The 20,965-nt window shown below is 39.5% G+C and overlaps 1 protein-coding gene across 1 annotated transcript; it reads left to right on the top strand.

Moving 5' to 3' along the window:
- The first annotated feature begins 290 nt into the window (after positions 1-290).
- LOC125863826 (uncharacterized) lies at positions 291-20,128 on the top strand. The gene is made up of 11 exons (XM_049543818.1): positions 291-606; positions 886-954; positions 1,690-1,749; positions 1,843-1,911; positions 15,610-15,715; positions 16,156-16,273; positions 16,686-16,892; positions 17,088-17,180; positions 17,262-17,360; positions 17,444-17,735; positions 19,975-20,128. The coding sequence occupies exons 1-11, from the start codon at positions 366-368 to the stop codon at positions 19,995-19,997; spliced, it is 1,377 nt and encodes a 458-aa protein (XP_049399775.1). The 5' UTR covers positions 291-365; the 3' UTR covers positions 19,998-20,128.
- Positions 20,129-20,965: the final 837 nt, after the last annotated feature.

Raw genomic sequence — 20,965 nt, 5'->3', positions numbered from 1 at the left:
CATTTATTCTTATGAAAAACTTCCTAACCTATTTGAAATTTTGTTTGGAAGACTTTGCTCTTTTTTTTTTGTATTAACTAGGTTGACATGAATCCCTCAAAAACTCTGAAGTATGAAAAAGGACAAGCTTCAAAAATTCCCAAGCATGAACTCATTCAGCCAGGAGCCTTAGCAAAAGGACTAGGTCAAAGTTTGAAGTCTATGAGCACTATCAGAGTTAATGCTGAACGAAGGACTCCGATTGCCAAAAATTTAATTACTATACAGCAACTTCTAAGTTGAATAAGCTAGAAAATAATAGTTTCCATGTGCATCCTTGTTTTGAGGAAAAGGAAGACAATGCTCCCCTCCATCAAGAAGCTGAAATGATTCAATACACTTTGACCAGTGATGCAAAGGGTCAGGCACAAAGCTTAAGGATTAATGCTGAAAAAAGGACTATGATTGGCGAAAATAGAAATGCTACAACAACTTCTAGTCAAAATAAGCCAGCAAAGAAAAGTATCCCTGTGCCTCCTGATTTTAATCCAATGGAAGACAATGACACCCTCTTTCTAAAAACGGAAGTGACTCGAGATACTCAAAGAAGTGATCATTTGCAAAAGAGTTAGTTTGGTTAATCTGTTTGATCAAGAAATTCTACTTAGCTTTCTCTACTTAATCTCCTTTGTATTCTTTTTGTTACTAATGGGAATAAATTTCTTATTTTGGTTGACTTCCATCAAAATTTGCAGGTACATTTGAATTCGATAAGTCCAAAAAAGTGATTGAAGTGCCTCTAGTTGCCCAAAGAAGTGATACTACTATTTTATTTTATTTGTGCAATTTCTTTTTGTTAGTTGAGTTGAAGTCTTGATTTTTTTTTAATTGCACTTAAATTTGCAGGTCTGTTTGAATCTAGAAAAGCAAAAGAAGTGGTTGGAGTGGCTCAAGGTTCCAAGGGAAATCAAAATAGTAAGTATGTTCTTGTTGTTACCTATAGAGCAGCAAACAAATTATCTATGACTCGCTTCCCCAGGAAATAGATATGTTAGTATATGACTAGCATTTTCAGGAACAAGGACCTTCGAGATAAGTGCAATATTAGTAGTTATTTGTCTCAGTAACTCTCTATTTTGGAAGAATTGCAATCCTGCTTCAGCAACATCTTTCTTAGATTGTGTCCATTCCCCTTTCTGTATCACATTTCGTTTTTTATGGGGATTCTCACATTTGTTCTGCCTGCTTTGTCTAGTTGTCCCTTGGTTTGGAACTGTGGATTGGTACCTCTCAAAGGCAAAGGAAATTTAGTAATCCGATAGCATGGTATTTTGGATATTCTGTCTTACAATCTTATAGAGACCAAACCATTTTATACATTAATAATTTTAGAACTTGACACCTAAAACGTAACTACTGGATCATTCTCTGGATTCTTTCGATTATTTAGCTCTAACACAACATACATAAGCAAGTAGCTGTCACTTGGTTTGGAACTGTGGATGGGTACTTGTCGAAAACCAGATAAAATGTTATTTTGCATAGTTGGTCTTATAGATCTAAAAAGACCAGACCATTGTATACAATAATAATTTCAGAACTTGACATCTAAAACATAACTACTGGATCATTCTCCGGATTCTTTTGATTATTTAGCGCTAATGATCAATTTATATCAAAGCGCATAGTTGACTACTTTAAAATTTGCAGGTCCAGTTGGATATGATAAGCCAGAAAAAGTGACTGAAGTGTATCGAGATGTTCAGAGAAGTGACACTAATATATATTACTTTCTTTTGTGTAATTCTTTGTTGTTGTTAGTTGGCTTGAAGTTTTATGTTGTTTTAATATTATAATTTGCAGGTCTATTAAAGTCTAAAAAGGCTAAAAAAGTGATTGAAGTGGCTGAAGATGCTATGAGAAATGAAACTAGTATATATTTTCTTCAGTATGATATTGTCTTTTCTTGATGTTACTGGTAAAATAGCCGAAAAGTTATTTTTCCTATGTATTTGACATCTGATGGTTCATTATATTTTTTTTCACTAGTCCTAACCATATTAACCTCCACCGATTCTTGATTCATCAATTGTGATTTCTGAATGAAAGTTTCTAAAAATTGAAAGTCACTGATTTGGGATCCGAGGCTTTCCAATATATATTCCACTGCTAGTTGCCCCTTTCTGTATCACAATATTTTTGGCAACTTGAGGTCTTATCTCTTGCAATGGGCAATGTTCTGCCTGTTTTGTCTAGTTGTGACTTGGCTTGGAATTGTGCTGTGGAATCACATGGATAAAAGAAATCTAGTTGTGGGGATTCTCACATTTGTTCTGCATGCTTTGTCTAGTTGTCTCTTTGTTTGGAACTGTGGATTGGTACCTGATATACCATGAGTTTACGGTGTTTCTAATACATTTCACTTACAAGTTGTGTGTGTCTAAGGCCTTTTTATATTGGTTTTTTATGTGTTTTTATAATGTTTTGCAGGAAAGATGTTCAGGCGCGGAAGTATAGAGACAGCTGAAAGAAATGCAGAAACAGGGAATTCACGGAGGTGATCTACGGACCGTAGGTCCATCCACGGTCCGTAAGTGATGACCGTAGATGAGCAGGCATGGTATTGAGGACAAATCAGGGAAATCTGACCAAGTGTGGAACCACGGGGTCCATTTACGGTACGTAGATTGATCTACGGACCTTGCTGTTGATTCGTAGAGTGATAATGCGAGGGTTCTAGTACCTGATTTTTGAAGATTCTAAGTATGGAGCTACGGAGGGGATTGACGGACCGTAGATCGATCTACGGTCCGTACTGCTAGTCCGTCGTTTGCTTCAGAGAAGCTGATTTTTTGGAAGCGAAAATATTTTCTAAGTCCTGGCTGACGGAAGGGACTTATGGACCGTAGATCCATCGATGGTCCGTAAGTCAGTCTCGTGGATTAAAGACGCATACCTGAACAAACGTTCCTTAATTTATTTCCCTTTTAATTTAGGATTTGTTTTCTATAAATAGGACATGTAAACCTCGTTTTTGGGGGTTAGACATTATTATTCTATTTTTACTTTGTGACTTTGGAGATTAAGTTGCAACCCTAGCAATTATTGATTGTCTACATTCGTTTTGAAGATTTTGGCTTTGCAATTCAAGTTGAAATTCTGGGTTTATTTTTCTCGTTACGTAAGTTCATGATTTATTCATCTAATATTATGAATTGTGTTCTTGCTAATATGAGTAACTAAATCCACAACTAGGGTTGTGGGAACCATGAGCGTTAAACAAAGTATGAATAGTAAATAAGTAATTCTTGAATAGTGTTTTGCATGCATTGATAATTCTTTCGTTTAAAAGTCTTTTTAATAAGTGCACGCGTTAGAACTCGCCTTGTTGCTACTTGCCGGATCAAGGAGGTAATCAACAAGAAAAGAATTATCAACATAGATTTAGTGTGATACTATCTAATAGGCTAGTATCGATTGGTGTGAAGTAGTAACTAAGCCAAACATCGATTATGATGTCTAATATGAGGTAAAGGTAAAGGTTAGTAAATTATACACACGTAGCTGGATCAAGGTGCGGGGTGAAATTCTCTAGATGCCGGATCAAGGATTTAGAGATACCTAACTTATCACTTTGTATGTAACACACTAGGAAAGGATTGCGATTACTAGGATTACTGCGTTATGAGCTTGTGGGGAACACGTCTACCCTAGTTAATTTTCTCATCTTGATAACAACCGAAATTGACTTTTGTTTATTGATTACTTACTGAATTCTTACAATTTATTTCACAACCCCCCCCCCCCCCCTTTTTATTGCTTGTTTCTGGAAGTACTTTGGCTAATTGAATATAATTGTTGGTTAAAGTAAAGTCTAAACCATTTTCCTCGTGGGATCGACCCCAACCTACAAGTTGGGTTCTTTACTTGATAACGATCGCTTATACTTCATTAAAGAGGTGTAATTTGAGCGTATCAAATTTTGGTGCCGCTGTCGGGGAATCTGGCTTTTAGATTTATTTTTAACTACATTATTGAACGTTAGTCAAATATTTCCTAATTTTACTTTTTCCCTTTGTTTTTGCCTCTCTCAGGTTCCGACTCTAGTGTATGCCGAGTACACGGAGCCAAGGCGAACCACTTACTCCGTACGATCCAGAGTTGAACAAAACTTTCCGAAGAATGAACAATCAAGATCTTCCAGTTAATCCTATCGGAGGAAATCTAGATGAAGCAGCTGAGTTACAATTGCCAAGAGTAGTTGGTGGGGAAAATCGGGGTCTAGCTGAAAATCAATTGGGAGATGCAGTGAGAGTGCATGGTCCACCAGGCCCACAACAACATGACAACTATCGGGGAAACATCGATATAGCAGACTCTGATGGACCCATTGTCCTACATCCTCTACCTCCAGGGCACACATTTGTGGTGACTAGTAGTTTGATGCAGATGCTTACAGCAAGAGGCTTATTTTCAGGATCGCCATCGGAGGATCCACATGCTCACTTGGCCAAGCTAAGGGTGGTTTGCAAAAGTTGTGTAGGTAGACCAGACTTGGATATGAATGTCATTGGATTACGAGTGTTTCCTCTGTCACTAACAGGCGATGCTGCAGTATGGTTCACTGAGCTTCCGTATAACTCAATATTCACATGGGACCAACTGGTAGAAGTGTTCCGAGCAAAGTACTATCCAGTGTCTAAGAAGCTCAATCACAAAGATAGGGTCAACAATTTTGTGGCATTACCTGGAGAGTCTATGAGTAGCTCGTGGGACAGATTCACTGTCTTCGTAAGAAGTGTCCTAAACCACCATTTTGATGATGAGTCACTGAAGGAGTATTTCTATCTAGGACAGGATGATAACAATAAAGCAGTACTTGACACTATTGCCGGAGGTTCATATGGTGATTGTACATATGCACAGATTGCTGAAAAACTGGAGAGGATCTCTCGCAACAATAAAGCATGGAGCACTCGGAGGTCAGATACTGGGAGAAACACATTTGTCGTTCATAGTAGAAATAACTACTCTGCAGATGATATTCGTGAAGAGATGGCCCAGATGAGGACCGAGTTGGGATTGGTATTGTAGCATATGAGCGGAGGACCAGAAAAGGTAAATGCTATGAATTATTTAACTAGAACTCCACCACTAGTGGAAGAGTGTTACTATGAAGAGGATGCTTATGCTGTGAATGATCAGACGGGGGGTTTCCTACCAAATGCCCAAGGATCCAACACGGAAAATTGGCGCCAAGGTCAAGGAAACCAAGGTTGGAACTATGGAAATTACAACCGAGAGGGTCACTATGTTCGGGATGGGAATTTCAATCGCGACAACAACTACAACAGGAACAACTATGGCAACAGAAATGATCGGGTTGGACCTTATGTTTCCCCTCAAAATCGAGAATCTGGTGCTAGGGAAACTAGAGGCAATATGGCGCGTATTGAAGATATGATGCAGAAGATGATTAGAATGTTTGATGCAACTGATGAGAATGTGAAGGAGATGAGAAACGACTTGTCTGGTATTGGACAAAAGGTTGACGCCCATACAGTGTCAATAAAGCATCTAGAGCAGCAAATGACTCAGTTGTCTACTGCAGTGAACCCACGTCAACCTGGCACTCTTCCTAGCAACACCATCCAGAATCCAAAGAATGATGGTCATTGTATGGAAGTTACTACTTGAAGGGGTAAGCAAACCATAGATCCACCTAGGCCGTCTATGGTGGAAAGTGAGATTAGAAAAGAAGATGATGTGATAGAGGTTAGACCAGAGTCTAATAAAGCAACAGAGCAAGAGGTGGAGATATCTTAGAAAGCGGTTCCCATACCTAGACCTCTACCACAGTTTCCACAGAGGTTAGTGAAGAAGACTAAGGATGGTAAATATCGTAGGTTTATTACTATGCTGAAACAACTCTCTATCAATGTTCCTTTGATAGAAGCCTTGGAGCAAATGACTGGGTATGCGAAGTTTATGAAAGATATGGTGACAAAGAAAAGGTTTGTGAGTTTTGAAGATGATGATAGATTGCAGCATTGTAGCGCTATTGCTACAAGATCTCTTGTGCAGAAGAAGGAAGACCCTGGTGCTTTCACGATCCCATGTACTATAGGGTTGTTACACTTTGCTAAGGCATTGTGTGATCTCGGTGCTAGCATCAACCTCATGCCCTTGTCTATTTACAAGAAGTTGGGTTTGGGGGACCCAAAGCCCACTGCAATGTGGTTACTAATGGCCGATCAAACTGTGAAAAGGCCCATTGGTGTACTCCATGATGTACTAGTGAAAATGGAGTCTTTCATTTTTCTGGCAGATTTTGTGATTCTTGACTGTGAGGTTGATTTTGAGGTTCCCATCATCCTGGGGAGATCATTTCTTGCCACAGGGCGTGTGTTGGTTGATATGGAAAAGGGACAGATGAAATTCAGACTGAATAATGAAGAAGCAACTTTCAATATTTGTAGGTCCATGAAGCAGAGAGGTGAGCTCCAAACAGTATCTGCCATAACTTACAGAGTGGAGACTGGGACAGAAGTGCAAATTGAAGAGCGACTAGGTGTTGAGGCACTAGCAGCAGTTATTATGAACTTCGATAGTGATGGCATTGAAGAGTATGATGAGTTGGTAGCCGCACTCGATAGGTGTGAATACTGGCCCAAACCAAAGAAGTATGAATTAGACATGAAGAATCGCGAGTCCCCACCCGCAAGACCATCTAATGTGGAGGCACCGAAATTGGAGCTTAAGGATCTACCACCGCATTTGAGGTATGTATACTTGGGCAAAGGGAATACTTTGCCGGTCATCATTGCGGTAGATTTGAATGCAGGACAAGTAGAGTGCTTGGTGACTGTGTTGAAAAGGTTCAAGAGAGCTATTGGGTGGACTATAGCAGATATCATTAGGATTCCTCCAGGTATTTGCTCTCACAAAATCCAACTCATTCCAGATCATAAGCCCAGTATCGAGCACCAGAGAAGACTAAATCCACTTATGCAAGAAGTAGTCAAAAAGGAGATCATTAAGTGGCTGGATGCAGGAGTTATTTATCCCATTTCAGATAGTAGTTGGGTATGTCCTGTGCAGTGTGTGCCTAAAAAGGTGGTATGACTGTGGTTCCAAAAGAAAGAAATGAGCTTATTCCAATAGGGCCTGTTACTGGATGGAGAGTTTGTATGGATTACCGGAAGTTGAATGCGTGGACAGAAAAGGACCACTTTCCTATGCCATTCATGGACCAGATGTTGGATAGACTTGCAGGAAAGGGTTGGTATTGTTTTCTTGATGGGTATTCGGGCTACAATCAAATCTCTATAGCTCCAGAAGACCAAGAGAAGACCACCTTCACTTACCTATATGGGACTTTTGCTTTCAAACATATGCCATTTGGGTTATGCAATGCCCCAGCTACCTTCCAGCGGTGTATGATGTCGATATTTTTTATATGGTGGAGGACACTATTGAAGTGTTCATGGATGATTTTTCAGTTGTAGGTGACTCTTTTGATCGGTGTCTAGATCATTTGGCCGAGGTGCTTAAACGGTGTGAAGACTGTAACTTGGTGCTTAATTGGGAAAAGTGTCACTTCATGGTTAAAGAAGGTATAGTGTTGGGACATCGAATTTCAGAGAAAGGTATTGAGGTTGATAGAGCTAAAGTTGAGGTAATAGAAAAACTTCTGCCACCCATTTCAATAAAAGGTGTTAGAAGTTTTCTTGGACATGTAGGTTTTTATAGGAGATTCATCAAAGATTTCTCAAAAATTGCACATCCTTTGTGCAAACTGCTCGAGAAGGAGAGTAAGTTCTATTTTGATGATGCTTGTCTTAGAGCATTTGGAGAGCTGAAGGTAAAAGTGTCACCGATTTCTTGAAAATGAACATCTTCTCCAGATTTGGTACACCGAGGGCTATGATTAGCGATGGAGCTTCTCACTTTTGCAATAAGTTGTTCAAGGTACTACTTGAGAAATATGTTGTCCGCCACAATGTAGCCACCCCTTACCATCCACAGACTAGTGGTCAAGTTGAAGTATCCAACAGAGAGATCAAACAGATATTGGCGAAGACTGTGAATGCCAATAGAACAGATTGGTCAAAGAAGCTTGATGATGCTCTATGGGCATACCGCACTACATACAAGACCCCCATAGGTATGTCTCCCTACCAACTTGTATATGGGAAGTCTTGTCATTTACCAGTAGAACTAGAGCATAAGGCGATGTGGGCAATGAAGAAATTAAATTTGGATTGGGGCGCCACATCTAATCAAAGAATGGCTGACTTGAATGCAGTTGATGAGTTTCGCCTAAAAGCTTATGAAAGTTCAGCCTTGTACAAAGAGAAGATGAAGAGGTATCATGATCAAAGAATTGAAAAGTGAGAATTTGTGGTTGGTGATCTTGTGCTTCTATTCAACTCTAGGTTGCGCTTGTTTCCAGGCAAACTCAAGTCCAAATGGACCGGACCATTTTTGCTCACAAAATTGTTCCCCCATGGGGCGGTTGAGCTGGAAAAAAAGGATGGAACAAGGTTCATGGTAAACGGGCAAGGTATCAAGATCTATTTGGGAAATGCTGAAACCGTGCAAGAAGTGATTGAGGCCTACAATCTTGATAAAGTCTGAGTAATCAAGAGGCCTACGTCGTGGCACGACGTTAAATCAAGCGCTGCTTGGGAGACAACCCAAGATGTACAATCTAGCCAACGATAGGATATAGTTTTCTTTTTTCTCTAGTAGTTTGCATTGTTCGATTTATTCCATGAATCAAATTTGATAGTTGTTTTAGTTTGGTACTAGTGTTGGCTAGAATTAGAATAGGGTCCGTGTCTAAAAAGTGTCCAGAAAATGTAAAAAGAATAGCCTATTGGTTGCTACATGTGCAGGTACACCACAAAAATTCTGCAGAAAATGGTCTGGTGCAGAAGTCTACGGACACAATCGACGGTCCGTTGATTCATCAACGGACCGTAAATAGTGCTCGTAGATCCCAAGTAAGTTTCTAAAGTCTCAAGTGTATGAGTGATCTACGGTCCTGATCTACGGACCGTAGATCGACTCACGGACCGTAGACAGGGTCTCGTGAGTCCATACCCTTAGGCTGTCTGACCCGACCCGGATCCCTCCATTTAAAAACCCCCATTTATTTTAAACCATTCCCCTTCCCTCCATTACTCCCAAATCACCCCATAACTCCTCCATGATATCATCCCTTCCATAATTCCCCAACTTCCCTTCCATTTCAAATACAACCCATCCCATAATCTAACAAAAAGGGTCCGGTGTTTGGTCAGTAACGAAGAGGTGACTCATTGGTCTTGCTAAGCTTAGTATCATCACGCAATCACCCCACTCCTTATTTCCTGTGAGGTAATAGACTTTCCCTTCACTTTGAATTTCGATTCATAGATTGAATATAAAAAGTCGGGAGTTGGGTCTTGACTTTGGGTAATTGTTAGATGAAATTGCATGATAAACTTGAAAATTACAATACCCTTGGAACGATAGATAGTGATTGTGTAGCATTATTGTATGTGATCGTAAAAACTATATGCTAGTTTCGACTTAGGGTTCCATAACTAGTCTAAATTGTTTGGTAAAATAATCGGTCGGAATCTTAAGAATGAAGAACTAGCTTAATTTAATGTTGTAAATGCATGATGAGATTGTGTTAATGTGGAAAACTAAGGCCAAAAATGTATGATACCTAGCACAGATGGCATCCACGATATCCCGTCTACGGAACGTAGATCCATCTACGGACCGTAGATGGGGTTCGTAAATGGATGCACATGAAAAATTTCACCAAGTGTGAAACCACGGAGGTGGACTACGGTCCGTAGATCCATCTACGGACCGTTCTGCACTTCTGTGGTTTCCATCTGCGACCTATATGACAGGCCCCCTGATCCACAGAAGAGATCCATCGACCGTAGATCAGTCTACGGACCGTAGGTCTCCTCCGTGGATGACCACTGTAGCATCTATCTGAAAATTTTTGGGATTTTGTGCTATTCGTTTATAGTCTTGCTACTTTGTCTTAGTATAGTTTAGGTTAGTCTTGGGCACTAATATCTCTCCCGCATGTACAATGGCACCCAAGAAGATGGTCACCTACTCAAAGAGGGGCAAGTCAAAATCTGTTACCCCTAGTTTCCGGTTAATTGATGAGGACACAGACACCGACATTGATCCAACATATGTGCCTCTCAACCCTAGGAATTCTCGCGCTGCACCCAGAGGCACCCCCAGTCTGATGAGGAGCACACATTGATCGGGTCACCAACTGGGACTGCTTCCAGTTCAGAGGGGTCTATGTCCGGGTCTGCCCACTCTTTACGATCCGAGTCTGCCCATGCTTCAGGCTCCGAGTCTGCCCACTCTTCACGATCCGAGTCTGCCCATGCTACAGGGTCCAATGCCAAATCATCCAAAGGGTCTGGAGAGAATGACCAAGCAGCCTCGTCTGATGAGGTAAATAGCTCAGAGTCCATACCTGCACCACGGAATGATGACCCCACTCCTATAGAAGGCGAGCTAAATATGTGGTGTGTAGAGGGTCAATGGCAAATTTATCGGGATGCTAAGATGGTCAACGACAAACAAAACATGGCCCGACTAATTACAAAGGAGCACAGAGTCCTCACGGGGAGCCTCATACTGTTCCAGACATTCACCGGCTGTTCAACCTTCACAAGTGTGACTGGATGGCTCGAGACCCACGGACGTACAACGAGGAGATTGTGCGGGAGTTCTATGCTTCCTATGCTACCACTCTCCACGGTTCCATTTCCAAGCGGTCAAAGCCACTAGCGCAGGATACGCTCACTTCCACTTTGGTTCGAGGGTGTCCGGTGGACATATCACCTACCACGATCAGACGCTTTCTCTATGGTCCTACTACGGGTCACTCTTGGTCTCTCAACACAGCTGAGTTTGACTACAGATGGGACATCCTGCGGAGTGGCGCTTTCCAGAGGAATGCTGAACAGCGAGAGGTTGTTCTAATATGGTTGGCTATGTACATTGCTGCAGATGGCGAGCATGCAGAATGGGTCGCCGCTCCACGGTAGGGCATCCGGAAGGCCACACTAAATTTTGTGGCCAAGTTCTTCTGGCTGCTGGTGCGTAACAGAGTGTCGCCTACAAAAGATGATAATCAAGTAACTTGGGACAGAGCGGTCTTGGTTGCAGTATTGGTAGCAGGAGTGGAGATCGACTTTGCCCGCATGCTGCTGGCAGAAATTCACGAGAGGGCTTTCAGAACCTTCACTACTTACCCCTTCCCATGTCTAATTTTTCATTTGTGCAGGGACTCTGGAGTGCCGATCTGGCATTGTGACAAGTTAGTCCACCCTACAGGGTCATTAGACATTGGCCTTATTCGAGATTAGGCAAATGTGACAGCACATCGCAGAGAGCCCCAGATTGAGGTACCTCACTTGGGTACCGATCTTGCAGACACAGTGGGGCAGGCACAGGGCGGTGACTACATGATCCCAGACCACACTGACACTGTCCCGGGCTCCCCATCTCAGGCAGCTAGTATGGCTCCTAGCTCTTTCCGGTCCACACCACAGTTAGGAACTACTGTTGTCCCGATGGCCAGAGTACAGAAGTTAGAGGCGCAGATGACCACACTGCTGCATCACATCCAACCGTGGATGCAAATGTCGATAGCCGAGTCTGAGGCTAGGATGGAGCGCAGGATGGAGGGGATGATGGACCGGAAGGTCCAGGCTGTTAATAAGCGTCTTGATGCCTTTGAGTTGCAAGTCCTCGAGCGATTAGCTCCGGCCATAGACCTATCTGCTTTGCAGGCTGACATAGCCAGCCTCCGGACTGACGTTGATGCCATTCTTGCTGCACCTTCAGTTGAGACTCAGGCTGCTCCTACTGCACTGGCTGATGATACAGTGCTAGATGCTCTATTCAGTGGGACCGCCGAGGAGGGGCCTGCACCAACACATGCCAAAGGCAAGCGACACCGTTATCATTGCACGGAGGAAGAGAAAGCTCACAAGAGACAACGTCGGCAGGAGAAGGAGGCTAGGAGGGCTTCGATTGTAGACGAAGAGTTGCGCCAGCAGAGGGTGCGTGAGAGAGTTGCAGGGGCATCGAGCTCTGCCCCAGTTGCAGCGGTTCAGCCTATTTTGAGAGACGTGGTGAGCACTACTGATGGTGCGGAGAGATTGTTCGAGAGCACTACTGATGGTGCTATGATTGCTGATGTGCGCACTACTGAGGGCGCCCCCACTGCTGTTCCAGCGGGTTCCGAGAAACCGAACCCCCCTGCTTGTTGATGATTCGCCGGCACTTTGCGCCACAGGTTTGCTTCACCCAATCCATGTTCTTTTAATGTTTACGTATGCATTGGGGACAACTGCATCTATTTTTGTTTGGGGTGGGGTAAATGGATTGTGAGTGATAGGGTGAAATCTGAATAACCCAACTCATGAATCCTCTCTTGGGGTTTTCTTGCCTGTGTTCTTTTTCCCCATGAGACTGTTTAATTTTTGTTGAACCGGCATATCTTAGGATCGTATGTGTAGAAGCATGATCAAAAAAGAAGCATGATGGCTTATGATACCCCCTAGATTATGGGACGTATGTTAGAATTGGTAGGCTACGATTAGTTGAATGTGCTGGCTCTGAGTATGACATAATCATGAACCAACTTGATAGCATGAGTTAAGCTAAAACTTGAACTGGGTAATCTAACAACCTGATGATGGAACTATATGGCAAGAGTGTGTGAGAATCGTTGAGTGTTCAAACAGTTTTTGTGAAAAGCTAGAACTTGCCTGGTTAGTCCTGCTAAGACAATTCAATCTAGAGGTTAGGAAGTGATCATATGCCATTGTTCTGAAAAATCCACAAATCGCCTAAAAGAAGGATCCAACCAAATGAATAATGCTCCCTTTGATCCAAATAATTTGAGCCTAAAATCAAACCATTTATTTCTAAACCTTAAACTCACTTTCCCATAATCTACTATGTTGGCCCCGGTCCCTCCTTGGACACGTGCACTTCGACTTAGGCCGAGGGTGGCTAATGTAAAAAGTAACTTCAATCTTGGCCCTGACCTGACATCGGGTATTGTGTACCTCAACTAATGGAAAATCCATAAGTTGAGGGTGGCTATGAAAGAGGGAACTGGAAGAAAAATGGGTATGAAAAGAGTGATGTGAAAAAAAAAGGAGAGAAAATAAAGGATGTGACTTGTTGAAAGCTAAAAGGAAAAAAATAAAATAAAAGTAAAAAGAGCTACAAGGTCTGAAGTCACATTCGGGGTTGAAGAAAATTAAGGGAAAGCAAGTAAAATGATAGGATGACAAAAATAGGGCAAAAAAAGGTTATAAGTCGAGTGTAATGTCAAGGAGGGAAGAAAGTCACTAAGCAGTACCCAAATGTACCACACCTGACCTTGAGCCTACGTTACATGCCAAGAAAGTCCTATAGTGATCCTAGAGTCTATTTTGGAGAGTCTAAGCAGTGAAAATAAGGGCAAGCTTATGGCATTGAGCACTAAATGTATTTGAAATTACTTCTGAGCGTGAGTGTTGAATAAATCCTTGTACCATGAATGTCATTCATTCTTGGGAAAAGGAGATTTCATTTGAAGTAAGGGCACTAATTACATTGTCGAAAAGTTGGTACTTTGGTGATAGTGAGAAGGTGTATGTTGTGTGTGAGTTGGTCAATCTGTGTCATGGTGTGATCCACATGAATTGGCTTGTCGAGTCTAAGGGAACGAATGTGCACCCGAACAATGAGGAGGGTAGAGAGCCATGTGATTGCTTGGGTTTGAAAATGCTTGCTTCTATACAGGTGTCGTTTAGAGTTGTAGTGCGTCGCTTGAGGACAAACAACGAATTTAAGTTGAGGGTGTTGATATACCGTGAGTTTACGGTATTTCTAATACATTTCAGGCGCGGAAGTATAGAGATAGCTGAAAGAAATGCAGAAACAGGGCATTCACGGAGGTGATCTACGGACCGTAGGTCCATCCACGGTTCGTAAGTGATGACCGTAGATCAGCAGGCATGGTATTGAGGACAAATCAGGGAAATCTGACCAAGTGTGGAACCACGGGGTCCATTTACGGTCCATAGATTGATCTACGGACCGTGCTGTTGATCCGTAGAGTGACACAGCAAGGGTTCCAACACTTGATTTTTGAAGATTCTAAGTATGGAGCTACGGAGGGGATTCGTAGATCGATCTACGGTCCGTACTGCTAGTCCGTCGTTTGCTTCAGAGAAGCTAATTTTTTGGAAGCGGAAATATTTTCTAAGTCCTGGCTGACTGAAGGGACTTACTGACCGTAGATCCCTCGACGGTCCGTAAGTCAGTCTCGTGGATTAAAGACGCGCACCTGAACAAACTTTCCTTAATTTGTTTCCCTTTTAATTTATGATTTGTTTTCTATAAATAGGACATGTAAACCTCGTTTTTGGGGGTTAGACATTATTATTCTATTTTTACTTTGTGACTTTGGAGATTAAGTTGCAACCCTAGCAATTATTGATTTTCTACATTCGTTTTGAAGATTTTGGCTTTGCAATTCAAGTTGAAATTCTGGGTTTATTTTTCTCGTTACGTAAGTTCATGATTTATTCATCTAATATTATGAATTGTGTTCTTGCTAATATGAGTAACTAAATCCACAACTAGGGTTGTGGGAACCATGAGCGATTAACAGAGTATGAATAGTAAATAAGGAATTCTTGAAAAGTGTTTTGCATGCATTGATAATTCTTTCGTTTAAAAGTCTTTTTAACGAGTGCACGCGTTAGAACTCGCCTTGTTGCTACTTGCCGGTTCAAGGAGGTAATCAACAAGAAAAGAATTATCAACATAGATTTAGTGTGATACTATCTAATAGGTTAGTATCGATTGTTGCGAAGTAGTAACTAAGCCAAATATCGATTATGATGTCTAATATGAGGTAAAGGTAAGGGTTAGTAAATTATACACACGCAGCTGGATCAAGGTGCAGGGTGAAATTCTCTAGATGCCGGATCAAGGATTTAGAGATATCTAACTTATCACTTTGCATGTAACACACTAGGAAAGGATTGCGATTACTAGGATTATTGCATTATGAGCTTGTGGGGAACACGTCTACCCTAGTTAATTTTCTCATCTTGATAACAACCGAAATTGACTTTTGTTTATTGATTACTTACTGAATTCTTACAATTTATTTCACAAATCCCGCCCTTCTTATTTCTTGTTTCTGGAAGTACTTTGACTAATTGAATATAATTGTTGGTTAAAGTAAAGTCTAAACCATTTTCCTCGTGGGATCGACCCCAACCTACAAGTTGGGTTCTTTACTTGATAATGATTGCTTATACTTCTTTAGGGAGGTGTAATTTGAGCGTATCAGTACCTCTCAAAGGAAAAGGAAATTTAGTGACCCGATAGCATGGTATTTTGGATATTTTGTCTTACAATCTTATAGAGACTAGACTATTGTATACATGAATAATTTCAGAACTTGACACCTAAAACGTAACTACTGGATCATTCTCCAAATTCTTTTGATTATTTGGCGCTAATGATCAATTTATATCAAAGAGCATAGTTGACTTACTTTAAACTTTGTAGGTCCAGTTGGAAATGATAAGGCAGAAAAAATGACTGAAGTGTATCGAGATGTTCAGAGAAGTGATACTAGTATATATTACTTTCTTTTGAGTAATTCTTTGTTGTTGTTAGTTGGCTTGAAGTTTTATTTTATTTTAATATTATAATTTGCAAGTCTATTAAAGTCTAAAAAGGCTAAAAAAGTGATTGAAGTGGCTGAAGATGCTACGAGAAATGAAACTAGTATGTATTTTCTTCCGTGTGATATTTTCTTTTCTTGATGTTACTAGTAAAATAGCTGAAAAGTTATTTTCTTATGTATTTGATATCTGATGCTTCTTTATGTTTTTTTTCTCTAGTCCTAACCATATTAACCTCCACCGATTCTTGATTCATCAATTGTGATTTTCTGAATGAAAGTTTCTAAAAATTAAAAGTCACTGATTTTGGATCTTAAGCTTTCCAAAATTTATTCCACTGCTAGTTGCCCCTTTCTATATCACATTTTTTTTGGCAACTTGAGGCCTTATCTCTTGCAATGGGCTATGTTCTACCTGTTTTGTGTAGTTGTCACTTGGTTTGGAACTGTGGATGGGTACTTGTCGAAAATCGGATAGAATGTTGGTTTGGAACTGTGGCTGATTACATTCGTTTCACTCTTTGTCAACTTGTACTTTCTCTTTTGGTACTAATCAACCATCACAGTGTTTAGAGACATTAACTTTCTCCAGTAGCAACAACAATCTTTAGGTGATATGTGATCTCATATATTGCCATATTACTTCATATACACTGCATGTGTCCATGTTACCCAGAGGATGTCTAGTTATTCTGAAACCTTCCATATAGTTGTTTGTCAACAGAAACTTCATTCCATTTCATACATCTCTTAACTTTTAGTCCTCAAAAATTATAAATGGGAGGCACACCTTATCCCAAACAGTAAAAGGTGTCTTTCTATGATCTGCAGTACCTCCCCATACAAGTTCTTACATAGTTGACATGTAAGATCAACCCTTCAATCCATTAATCAAGAACATTAACTTGCAATCAAAGGTGTCTTTCTCTGATTCTGATGATATTTTTCTTTATTTCAGGAAAAGTTTGACTATGATAACATGAATGATCAAAGAGATAATGTTTTGCAACATATGAGAAAGCTTTGGAACAATTGGAGAGGATCGCTGCACAAGAATATGAAATCCAAGTCATTGCACGAGGTTCTAAAAGATGTGCCAATAGGAGTAGACAAGAGTGATTGGGAATGGTTGGTCAAGGAACATTTTTTATCTAAAAAGTTTAAGGTATGATTGCATAGCTATTGATTAATTCATTTTATTTCCAAGTCACATATGATTACTGTTTTGGAATAGTTCTTTTGATTAAATGATTTCATTTGTGATCAAGAGGATGCAAAGTAGTTACAAAAGTTAATTTAAGAATAAAAATAGAATCATTAAACAAGCTTGTGATAATTTCAGCTTGTGTTGTTAATGCAGGAATCAAGTACAAGAAACACAATCAGCATGTCTAAGTTGTATATGCCTCATCGTACGGGTAGCAAGCCTATAAGAGAGATTATTTACGAACTGGTATATAAATCATGAAACCCTACAAGGAAACCTCCTTTTTGTATAAAAGATCTTATAGTACTTACTTTTTTTATTGTTAAGGGAGGCAAAGATGGTAATCCACCAAACATGGCAACTATCTTCTTTGAGACTCGTAAAAAGGGAAATGAGCTTGTCGAACCCGAAACCAATGAAAAGTATGTATGTTTATCGATAAATTTCATTTAACATTTTCTCTCTGGATTGATTTAGTGAAATATTTTAAACATTCTTGTATTTTATAGGCTGAAATTCAAGAGCTTGTACAATCTGAACTGTCTCTTACTAATATTGAGGTAGTGGAATGGTGCTTTGGACCTCAATGCAAAAGTCATGCAGTTGGATTTGGTGGTGGGATAACCACTAAGGAGTTGAAAGGTGGTAGTACTTCTAAGGTTGCATTGTTGGAAGAACTGAAAACAACTCGAAAAGAAAAGGAATCACTACAAAAGCGTATTGATATTCTAGAGAGTAAATATGATCACCTTGAAAGTATAGTGGTTCGTCAGCATCCATTACCTTCATCACCTCCACCAGGTTAGCAAACTTTTCATTAGCTATTCCATGATGTGTATTTTTCAATGAATTTAGTGATGTCATTAACAAATGCTCATCTTTGATAAGGGCTTTGCTAATGCAGTCTGTCTTTCTATGATAAGTTGACTTTAGAGGGTAGACTGTCTTTAGTTGTACTACTTTCTATAGAATTATACATATCTCTATCTCAATCAGGATGTATTCATTTATTCTGAACTGAGTTCCTTTTCTGCATGTTCACCTTAGTATTTGTGTTGCGTGTTAAATCTTTATTGTGTTATAGTTTTAGAATAATGATCTCTAAACTTGTTGAACTTTCTGAATTGTGTAAATGCGAAAGATGGTTATATCATTTTAGTTTATCTCCATAATAAGGTTCACAGTAGATAATACTACTTTCATCTATACATTTCTTATACTGTTGGATGTTTGTAATCATAATATTTTTTGGTTAGCTGGGAGTTTTCATTCATAACCAAACTATTTAGTACAAACAAAACAGTGATGGCCTAACTGCTATATATCATTCTAGCCTATCCATATTACTACTCATTATGACATACAAAGCAAGAATAATTTATGTTTATTACACTGTAAAAATGCATAGGGACACAAATTTAGATTTTGAAGTACAGGCAACCAATTTGCCTTTTGCTTGCCGCGAAGATGAATATGCATCACGACCTCCCTCAAGACCATGTCTAGGCACATTCTTTCCTTTTGGAATCTGATTTTGTTCCTTCTCTCTATATAACATAAACTAGCATGACAAACACACTAGTAGAAATTTTGGCTTGTCCTACACTCTTTTTGCAATATCACTGATCCCAGCCCATTCTATTCTATGGTAAAAAATAACCCTGTGAAATCCCAACCAGCTGCACAGTTTACCCAATAAAAGTCTGATCAAAAGTTTCCCCTGTTTTACTACAAAACACAGTCATGTGGCACTTGTATACCAATTTTTTCAAGCATGTCTACTTTTGCTAGTCTTCTTTGGACAGCTAGCCACATAATAAACTTGAACCTAGGGTGCACTCCATGTTGCAAGGTAATACTCTTCTACTCGAGTCTGGGAAATATGGTCATGAGATAGGTATATATACATCTTCTAAGTAGAGAACTTGCCTCCCCTATGTACCTTTGCAAACTCAGCCATCAAAGCACCCTAACTAGTTTGTTCTTGTAACAATACATCTCCAAACCCCAATATATTCCTCACTATCCATGATGATGCAGATTTAGGTATGAGGACAGTTTCAATCTCCCTTCTTTTGATAAAATAACTGTGTACCCATCAGATCCATAGACAGTCCTTTCTCGCTACATTCTGCAATTGCTAATTAAGTATTGCCATATAACTTTATTTAGTTCTATGCTATTGAATAACCTGCCGCATGTGGTCTGCATATTGTTTCCCATGACACCAATGCTTCTGGACATTGTTATTGTCCGTGTCCATAAGAAGGTCGTGCAAGTTTGTTCTATATCCTTGATCACTTTCTTGGGTAGAAGCTACATCTACCTAATAAAAGTCTGGTTGTGCAATAGCTCTAACACAACAAACACAAGCAACTCTACAGGTTATATCTTCCATTGTAGCCTCATTCTTCTCAAAACCTTTAGTATTCATGTCCTTCAAATTAAACTGCATGAATGAATTTTGTGTAGTCTAGTTCAATAGTTGGGCCTGGTGGCTTTCTCCAAATGCTAAGACACTGTTGGATCCTCTTTTCAGCAATATAGATGATGTATGGAACATACATTGTACATTTGCTTCTAAAAAATGAGAGAGATAATTGATGTTGATATGATATAATTTCTTTATAAAACAACTTGTAACAAGTCAAACATGTTGGATCTTGTATAAAAATGATATTCTTCACTTCGACTAAATGATAGCAATCTGGAAAAAGACTTAGAATGCTTTTTATGTTGCTTTTAAGCCATATAATATTTTCTAAGATCAACTGATCAAGCTTGCTAGACGAGAGAATGAATAGTATCCCATGCATTTTCTTACTATCCATGAAGCTTGTCTTGTGTTATAAATTAGTATCCCATGCATTTCCCCTTTTGGTTGAGTTTTTTTTATAGCTTTCTTTGGGTCTATATAATATTGTGTTTAATGATTTGGGCTATTTGGTGATTAAATGATTGATTTATGCTTTAAAAGTTATAAGTTATAACTATTCGGCATTCTGTTATGAATTGACCTCAAATTGTTTTTTTTTAACAGATGAAGAATGTGATGAAAATTAAAGAACGTGTTGTTGAAGAATTGTGGAGCTAGCTGAAAAGAAAGATTATATTTTTATTGTTGGTGTAGATCTAGAGACATTTTAACCTATATATGCAGCTATTTCATTTTCTCAATTTTTAGGATTTGATAGATGTCGAACATGTCTGTTTTATAATATTTATGTCGAACAACTATGTTATTTAGATCTTATATTGAACATGCATGTTTTTTAGATATTGTGTTGAACACATATTATATGTAAGTTTTTCAGTATGTTTTCGTTCATGGCAAAACAATTATGAAATTTTATATTAAATTTTTTATGGCTTGTGAAAAAAAAAGAAATGATATTAAGATCTGGAACTGCTTGAGGATAAAAACTATATATAATTATTTGAAACTAAATATGTGAAACAAACTTGGTCATTAAATTTATTAAAATCAACAAAAGGAATTTAAACTTGGTCGGTAAAAGTAATGTAATCAATGAAAGAATCTGACAACTAAAAGTACTTGTAACGACTGGTTCAACATTTTAACGACCAAATGACCATCAACGAAGGGAATTTGTGGTCGTTGTTAGTAAATGTAGCAACTGGATTTATCGTTGTCACTAAGTAGTATCTAACGACTGGCTATGCAATCTGGTCGTTAACCTTTAACGAAGGAGCTTTTAACGACCAGTGACGACCATTTTTTGCCCAGTCGTTATAGACCTTTAACGACTGTATATAGACTTTTAACGACCGGATTTCCTTTCGTAAAAAGTCATTTTTCTTGTAGTGATTCAAGAAGTACCTAAAGTCTTAAACCCAGGAAACTTCTCCTACATCTCATGATCGGTCTTTGAGGTAAACTCCTTGACTAGACAATGCCTCCAATGGACCTTAACAATAAGAATGGCTCTCGAATACAACCGCCGCACATCTATGGTAAGAATGACACGTGTCTCTTCCACAAAGGTTAAACGATCATCCAACTCTATTGC

The sequence above is a fragment of the Solanum stenotomum genome, chromosome 5, assembly GCF_019186545.1.
Source record: "Solanum stenotomum isolate F172 chromosome 5, ASM1918654v1, whole genome shotgun sequence".
Taxonomy (NCBI): Eukaryota; Viridiplantae; Streptophyta; class Magnoliopsida; order Solanales; family Solanaceae; genus Solanum; species Solanum stenotomum.
Note: the sequence above shows the minus strand (reverse complement) of the source record. Positions and strands in the feature narration are given on the sequence as shown.